Source organism: Dipodomys ordii, unplaced genomic scaffold (assembly GCF_000151885.1).
Source record: "Dipodomys ordii isolate 6190 unplaced genomic scaffold, Dord_2.0 Scaffold23, whole genome shotgun sequence".
Classification (NCBI taxonomy): Eukaryota; Metazoa; Chordata; class Mammalia; order Rodentia; family Heteromyidae; genus Dipodomys; species Dipodomys ordii.
The window spans coordinates 10,506,235-10,514,803 of NW_012267239.1; the positions used below are offsets into that span (position 1 = coordinate 10,506,235).

The 8,569-nt window shown below is 57.2% G+C and overlaps 1 protein-coding gene across 1 annotated transcript in view; it reads left to right on the forward strand.

Annotated features, from left to right (window-relative positions):
* The window catches only part of LOC105984193 (histone H3.v1-like), a gene marked incomplete at its 5' end in the record, with an annotated part of 8,391 nt that extends 4,848 nt beyond the window's left edge, over positions 1–3,543 (forward strand). The window contains one exon of the mRNA XM_013014297.1: positions 3,473–3,543. Coding sequence (XP_012869751.1) covers positions 3,473–3,543 — 71 coding nt within the window. The remainder of the gene's footprint in view (positions 1–3,472) is intronic.
* Positions 3,544–8,569: the final 5,026 nt, after the last annotated feature.

The following is an 8,569-nucleotide window of genomic DNA, read 5'->3' on the forward strand; positions in this document are numbered from 1 at the left end:
CTGCCAGGCTCTTGCTTTCCATCCGCAGATCGGAGGGGATGATGGGGATAGGTGGGGAGGCCCGGGGCCCACGGCCGGGTTTGGGGGACCCCCCCACGCCCTGCCCCTGCCACATTCGCTCCTCCCTACCGACTTCCCAGGGTGTTTGGAAGTTAATGATACTCAACACCTCATGATTTTTTCCTCCGTGTCAAGCAGAGACATGAAAGGGAGAGGGAGGGGCGGGAGACAGGGGTGAGGGGTGGGGGGGTGAGGTGGGGAGGATCCCCAGCTTTCATTACCCCATCACCCCAGACCACCCCCCCTCCACCCCCAGGAGAAGCCGCTGGGGGCTTGAGGTGGATGGAGAATAGATTCATATTTCTGACGTGGTCGGGGTCAAACGAAGCCTTCATTCATCTCCTCTAATTCCCTTTGAAATTAAAAAGAAAAAGAAGCATAAATCAACGTAACGGATGGCCCGGCTGCTTTTCATCTTCTTCCCCCCACTTTGCCCCCCGCTTTGAACTTCCTCCCATCTTCCCCATCACTGGAGATAGCGCCCAGCCTCACCCACCCCCCCACCCCCCCCCCCGCCCGGCCTCAGCCCCTGCTCCAGCAGCCTGGCCTTGGCCAAGGCCCCAGCGGGCCCCGCAGGGCCCCAGAGCCCCGGAGGCCAGGGGAAGGTTCTGGAAGCTCCAGGCTGGTCCTGGGTCTGTGCGGGGTTTTCTGCCCAGTCTCAGCCTCCTGTAGTCAGGGGTGGCCGTGTTCCATTTTAAATAACCCTGATGGTGGTGGTGGTCTTTGTGTTTGCTTCTGGGTTTTTTTTGGGGGGGAGCTTTTTTGTGGGGGGACCTGAGGGGGGGCTGCAGAGAGGGAGGGGAACAAACGCAATCATACCACTCAGTAGACACGGTGGGAAATTATGTTAATGAATGAGTGGAGATGGGGAGGGACTGGGGGAAAGCAAGGAAGGGGAGACATTGTCAAAAAGAATTGTACTCATGGCTGATGAACAGGTAACCCCTGGGCAATCCCTTCATCATAACAAGGTTTTGTTTTTGTCGGTGGTGGGGCTTGAACTCTGGGCCTGGGCGCTGTCCCTCAGCTCTTCAGCTCAAGGCGAGCACTCTACCACTTGAGCCATAGTGCCACTTTCAGTTTTCTGGTGGTTTATTGGAGATAAGAGTCCCACGGACTTTCTTGCCCGGCTGGCTTTGAACCGTGATCCTCAGCTCTCAGCCTCCCGAGTAGCCGGGGTGACAGGCGTGAGCCACTGGCGCCCAGCATTTTTTTTTTTTTAAATCAAAGTATCCTTGACCTCCTTAGCCATAAAGGAAATGCAGATCTGAGCCACACGGAGAGTCCAACCAAGGGCTGGTGCGCAGTGGGTGGGAAGGGAGATGGCGGAGCTACCCTGGAAATCAGTGCAGAGGCTCCGCGAGCCCCAGAAGATGGACCCCTCGGATGATCGGGCTTCTTTGGGGTTGTTGGAAATTTAAGCGGTGGATGTGCAGTTTGTGTCTTTTCAACAACAGCCAGGACCAGCCTTCAGCCGCCTCTTCCCTCTCCATTCCACATGACTGGAATGCAGATGTGAAAGCTGGAGGTCGAGCAGCTACACGGAGGCAGGAAGTGGGTAAAGGAGGGGCATTGCAGGCTTTGGTAAGCGTGTCAAACTGGCACGCCAGCCTGGCCTTCCTGTCCCTGGGGCCGCCGGCGTGTCAGAGACAAGTGACTTCTTCCCCTCCGCCTCAGCCAGCTAGCCAGGGTGCTTGTCCCATGCAACCCAAACAACTTCTGGAAGGTTCTGCAAGGTTAGAGTTGGCAGCCACAGGTTCAAGTACCTGAAAGATTAAGAACACCCAGGACGCGGGAAGCCTTAGGATTTGAAGACTACCTCCTGTTCGTGTATTCTCTCTGTGGAGAGGGTATTACCGAGCACACCTGTACTCCCAGCTCTCAGGAGGCTGGTGTGGGGAGCGTTGCTTAAGTCTAGGAGTTCGAGACCAGCCTGGGCCCTGTCTTAAAAACAAAAACAACAAACCTGGACAAAAGTAAAGGCCATTAGGGCAAGTGCCGCTGCGCCCTTGTGCCGATGAGGGGGAAATCTAAGAGGAGGAAATGCATAGTCCCAGGCCGGGGTGAAGACGGCCCTGTGTGGGGATCCTGGAGCCCATGCACCTGTCCCTCTGCATCATGGGTCATCTGTAGGCCTTGGGGGTCATTCATCTGCTTTCCAGGGTCTCGCGGTGGTTGGAGGCCTTTGCTCCCAGCACCCGGGCTTCCGCTTTGCCAAACGCCGGTGGCACTCGTACCCAGACCCGTACAACCACGCCTGCCTTTGGCTCTTAAAACAGGAAACTGGCCGGGCGTCGGTGGCTCACGCCTGTCATCCTAGCTACTCAGGAGGCTGAGGTCTGAGGATCGTGGTTCAAAGCCAGCCCAGGCAGGAAAGTCTGTGAGATGCTGATCTCCAATGATCCACTCGAAAACCAGAAGTGGTGCTGTGGCTCAAGTGCTGACTTTGAGCACAAATTGGCTCAGGGACAGCGCTCTGGCCCTGAGTTCAAGCCCCACAGCTGACAAACCAAAAATCACCTCTGGTTGAAATGATGACAAAGAGACCCTGATTCCGGAAGGTATTTCGCCTGGGATTGGTAGGGTGTGTTGGTGTTGGTAAGTTCATCTTTCTGTGGCGTTACTTATGTCTGGCTATCCGAGGGCAGACATGGCTTCTAGAAAGATTTCTAGCACCTTCTATGCCCTGCTCGCTGTGGCTGTGGTATAGAGGTGCAGGGTCAGAGGGCATACTGTATCAAGGAAGGCCAGAGCTATGAAGAAAACTTGGCGGGGATGATTCTCTGGCTCATCCAAGACATAAAGCCATGGGAGGAGAATTCAGATACAATGAACGCTGGTTATAACAAACATCCTTTCTGGGTGGACATCTGCTCAAAAGCACCCCCTGCACAGGTATAAATACCCCATCTTTTTCCTTAATTGAATATTCCATGCATTCTAAACAGTTCAGAAAAGGTGGCCAAAAAATACGGGATTACATGCTGGTTTTTTTTTTTTTTTTTTGTCGGTCGTGGGGCTTGAACTCTGGGCCTGGGTACTGTCCCTCAGCTCTTCAGTTCAAGGCGAGTACTCTACCACTTGAGCCACAGCACCACTTCCGGTTTTCTGGTGGTTCATTGGAGATAAGAGCCTCACGGACTTTCCTGCCTGGGCTGGCTTTGAACTACGATCCTCAGGTCTCAGCCTCCTGAGGAGCTAGGATGACAGGCGTGAGCCCCTGGCGCCCGGCGCATGCTGGTTTTTTAAAATAGAAACTCTTCTAACATGTTTGTCCTCCAGAGAGACAGGATGGAGACTCTGTACCTGGAAGTTGCCAAGACGAAAGGCATTTTTAGAACTGAGAGGGGTGTGGTGCATGAAGCAACAGATATGCTCTGATCATGGTCTCTCCGGACCTTGTCATTTGCAGGTGAATGCCTGGCGGTGGATGGGACATTTCGCTCGGTGACCGGAGGCCTGCGATGTGTGGAGATCCTGTGAGATTTCGTCTCCCGGGGACGCCACAGCGGTGTGAGGTAGGCAAACTCTACGCTCCACACACGTTGGGCCGCTGCCCGGCGACGTGTGTTTTCAGAGTGTGTTCTCGCCTTGAAGAAACGCATGGCTGTATCATCTCATTTAAAAAGAAATGTACAAACTGGCTCTTCCCCTTGGAAATACTCCGATTCCCCTGCCCCGTGCACACTTGTCAGCTTCTTCTCAGAAAGTCGCCGCGTCCCAGGGCCTCGGACCCCGTGGAACTGAGCCGCCCTTCCTTCCTTTACGACTGTGCAGGTTGAGATTTCGTGGCAGCCAGCGCCGGCTCAGGGGCGTCGGTTTCGTTCGCGATCATGAACTGCAGGCCTTGGGTTTGAGTTGGCCAAGCACAGTTGCGTGTGAGCTGGCGGTTGCAGGGCCAGAGGAGGACCATGTGGACGATCTCAGGCCTCCCCCCTCTAGTTCCCCACGCGTAGATCGAGGGCCTGGCGCGTCTTACAGCTGACTCATGTGGACTGCAGGCCGAGCTCTTAAGCATTCCTTCCTTCCCAGCCCCTTGATTGGCGGGAAGAGCCAACGACAGGAGACAAGAACAAAAGCACACAACCCCAGCGGAACGCCAACCTGTCTGCCGGGTTTTCTGGCCCGTGGTACAGATGGGCAGGGTGATTTCCAGGCCGGGGCCCTCATGATGTCCCAGGGGAGAGGGGGATGGGGGACTCTCTTTAGCGTCCCCTCCCCCAGTCCTGGTGACATCACCACTTTGGATGGGGGCTCAGCTTAATAGGGACACGAGATCGGAGACGGGCGCCAGCCCCACGCGGCTGCTCGGGCACAATCACTGGGCTCTAGAACAGGCTGAAACCATGACCACGGTTCCCATGGAAACCGCTCCCGGTCCAGCTCCCCAGGCCCGCCGCCATAGCTGTAGCAGAAGACCTGGGCAGGGCGGGGAGGGAGGGCAGTAGAAAAGGGGTGTGGGGCAGGGGTGATGGGGGCTGTGGGGTTGTGGCTGGCCGAGGGTTCTGTGGGGTCCCTGGTGAGGTAGGGGAGTTCAAAGGTCAGAGGGTACCTGGAAGGTCATCCTCCTCTCTGTCTGCTGGGGTGGCCGTGGCTGGGCAGGTCTGCCTGGAAAGCCACCTTCTGGCTGGTGGAGCCGTGGCCCGTGGCCTGTGTGTTGGGGGGGGTCTTGGGGCTGTGATGGGAACCTCTTTGTGGTGGGGTCCTTGCTTGCAAAGGCCCCATTTTCCACCCCATTTTGGGCAGGCGTGGCGCGGGATAGACCTGGAGCTGTTTTGTTAAAGTCCAGGTTCCAATCTCCCTGGTGGAGAGGGTTTGGGGGGAGGTGGGCGATGGACGGATATAGCCCCCCTCTTCTGCCCCGCCCAGAGAGGCCGGGGATCTGAGCCCGAGGATCTGAGGCTGGAAAGCTGTCTTCTGGCGCTGTGTGTTGTCAGTTCTGGGCTGCTGTGAGCACACAGGAAATGAGACCTGGCTCTTCTAAGTGGAGCGGAGAGACTCAAGGCGGTGTTGCTGGGCTCGGCCGGGTGCCGTGGCTTACTGCCCTTGCTCCATCCACCAACGGGCCTGGCATCCTCGCCGCCACCCTCCTGCCTTGGGAGGGAGGGAGATGTGGGGCTCCAGGAGTAGGATTCCTGCCTCCTGCCCTCCCTCCTCTCCCCTCCTCCCTCTTTCCTCCTCCCTCCCTTCCTCCTCCCCTTCCTTCCTTTCTTGCTCTCTCCCTTCTTTCCTCCCTCCTTTCCTCCCTCTTTCCCTTTTCCTCCCCTCCTTCTCCCTCCTTCCTTCCCTCCCTCCCTCCCTTCCTCCCTCCCTTCCTTCTTCCTTCCTTCCTTCCTTCCTTCCTTCCTTCCTTCCTTCCTTCCTTCTTCCTTCCTTCCTTCCTTCCTTCCCCTCTCCTTTCTTCTCCCCTCCCTCCCTCCCTCCCTCCTCACACTCTGTAACAGGTAACAAGGCCTTGTATGCACTGCACGGGTGTGGTGCCCCCCCCCCCCGCCCCCTCTGCTCTGAGGACGATCAAGGCTCCGCTGAGCTCCCTGGAGCTGGGTCACACTCCACTCTCGCTTTTTGTCTGCGATAAGACAGAAGCCAAGCGCTTCCCTTCTGCTGAGATGCGTCCCACACCGGGACGGCCCCCCGGAGACGTGCGCAGGCCCACAGGCCCTCCCCGGGTGCTGCTCCCACCGATCAGTCCGCTCCTCTCGTTCCTGCGCACAGGGGCTGTGCTGGGCCGTCAGACCCACCGAGACTGCGGCCTGGTGCCTTCCGCTTTCCTAACAAGCGCTTGCTTCTGTGAAGCGAGTGCGGTGTCTCCACGCATGGCTCATTTCTTCCGCCTCCCAGTCACGCCACAGACGCTTGCAGAGTGCTGCCCTCCGCATTGGGGACGCAATGTCAGTCTCCTGGACCAACACCCCCGCTCTCTCAGATCTGATGCCCTCACTCAGGAAACGAGCCGGCTGAGCAAATGCACACTCTGTCTAAGGGGGAGCCGGGAATCAATGTTGTAAAGGAAAAGCGAGAAGGGCGGCGTGTCTGTGTTTTAGTAGCTCGTTAGAGAAGGTTCATCCGAGGAGGCAGATGTCTGGGCCTAGAACGGAAGGAGGCGAGGGAATGAGCAAATTGAACCACTGATGGAGCTGTAGGTGCAAAGGCCCTGGGGTGAGCACATGTGGGGACAACTGAGGTTCTCCTGGAAACCGCTGGGAATGTCAAGGGGACAGGGGAAGGGTGTAGGGAGCTGGCAATGGCCAGATTTTCCTGCAATTATTGAGCCTCAGAGGCTGGGTGAATATTTGGGCTTTCACTTTTGTTGTTGTTGTTGGTGGTGGTGGGTCTTGAACTCTGGGCCTGGACACTGTCCCTGAGCTCTTCAGCTCAAGGCCAGCGCTCTACCACTTGATGCCAGTCACTGGGCACACAGTAGGGTCTTCCTTTAATGGCTGGCTGTGGTGTATGCAGTCATCTTCTGGAGTGAGGCATTTGGTCTCTTCTGATTGGAATTCTTGCCTTTGCTGATACATAGAATCACCTGATGCATTTTCCTCAAGGCTATTCCCAACTCAAACACCGTGTTCCAGGAAAGACTGTGAATCACAGCCCAGAAGCAGCGATGTGGCACAAATGCCACATCTGTGTCTCCCGTGGTGCAGTCGATGATCCAGGGCTCCCTGGACCAGGGAGGGGCGGGAGAGGGGAGCGGGGTCGGGGGGTGGGGGGATGAGGATGGGACCGAGGCTGGGCGCCCCTGGAAGCCCCCTCCCCGGCTTGCTCCTCCCACACGGGCTCCCCAGTCACCCAGCTCCTCTCTACAGGCTCGGCAACGGGCCGTCAGACCCGACCCACGCCACGGCCATCTTGAGGCCTTCTATCCCCCATCTTCTAAAGCCACAAGGATTTTAATGACCTGGACCTGGTCCTTGACTCCTGTTCTCTGTCAGAACCACTCTGAGGGCCTGCTGGCATTCCCCCCGCGTCTTCTTACCCCGAGTGACTCAGCCAACGCGAGCAGCCCCCACCAGCTTCTCCCAGAGCAGAGGGAAGAGGAAAGACAAAAATCTCCACCCGGTGAATCTCCACCGTGTGAGCGTGGGGAGGAAGTCGTCTTCCTGGGTGAGGTCCGGGGTTGAGGTCTGGCCCAGGAAACGCATGGGGTTGAGCGGGCCGTGCCCACCATAGGCCAGGGGCACGCAGCTCCCCCGCCTTGGAATTCTTTTCCACACGGAGGATGGCGGGCTGTGGATGCCCAGCGTGCGCCAGCGCCATCGGCCTGCTGGTCTTCCATCGCTCCACACCGCGTGCCGCTGGGCATGGTGGCGGTGGAACCCTGGACTTCCCCAGGAGAAACGCGCGTGGTCGGGCTGTGGGAACGTTTAGGGAGATGGGATCCCTGGCAGAAGCAATGGGGCTGTGGTCGCCAGAGGTGGAGGGAGGAATCTCTTTGGGGAGTTTACTGCAGCCCAGACGGACTTTGCATCTCCCCCCCCCCAACCCCTCATCAATGAAATCAGTCTTCTCCATGGAGCCAGAGAAGGGTGGGCTGGGGCGGGGGAGATCTTGCCCAGGAAGATTTCTAGCTCTTCTTCCAATGACCTTGGCTGTCCTGGGGAAGGGAAGGGGAAGAGGATGGGGAAGAGGAAGGAGAAGGGGAAGAGGAGGGCAGGGTACCACATGGAGGCCCTGGAGTGACAGGAACAGAAAGCGGATAGATTATGTGCCCCTCACCCCGCCCCAGGTTAACAATGCTGGTCCTTGGGTGCCTTTCTGCCCATCTGCTGGCTACTGGTGAAGAATACCGGGAGAACCAACATCTCTGAGTAGCAGGGGGTCTGCTCAGGGTATGTACCCCCCCCCAAAGCTGACCTGAGGGGAGGCGGGAAGGCTGGCTTCCTCTCGTTCTTATTGGTGACTGAGAAGTCAGAGTCACCGGCCGCTGGCATTGCTCCAATATGCTGCAAGGATTTTCTGGAAGCTTCTGTGATTCCTTTGAGCTTGCTTTTCATGACCACAAGAGGGTCACTTCCTGCATTCTTGGAGAGGTGAAGGGAGGTGGAGAAGAAAGGGACAAGGGAAAAGACCGTGCACTGACAGCTGTTTCTTCTTGATCAGATTATGAGAGTTTCTAAAATCCCCCCTCCCCAATGGGCTCTCGTTGGGGTCTTCAGGCCCAGGACTGGTCACCTAGCTGCAAGGGAGGCAGGCAACGTGGGCGGCTGGCTGGCCAGCCTCTGCAACTAGAAGTGGTCTAGGAGAAGGAGCCTGGGGTAGGGGGGGCCTTGGGTGTCCCGTTGATGGTGTTGGCTCACTCACTGTCGCTTGCTTTTCCAAGTTCTCATTTGTCATCTGGGCCACCCGATGATTTGTTGCGTTTGTCAATGTCCATTGACTGCGCAAAGGGATTGCATGTTGCCATTTCCATCCGTAGATGCAACGGACGTTGGTAAAATCCTCTCCCTTCCGTCGCTCTTTCTCATCTCCTTCTCCCTTTTCAAGAACTGATTTGACCGGGTGT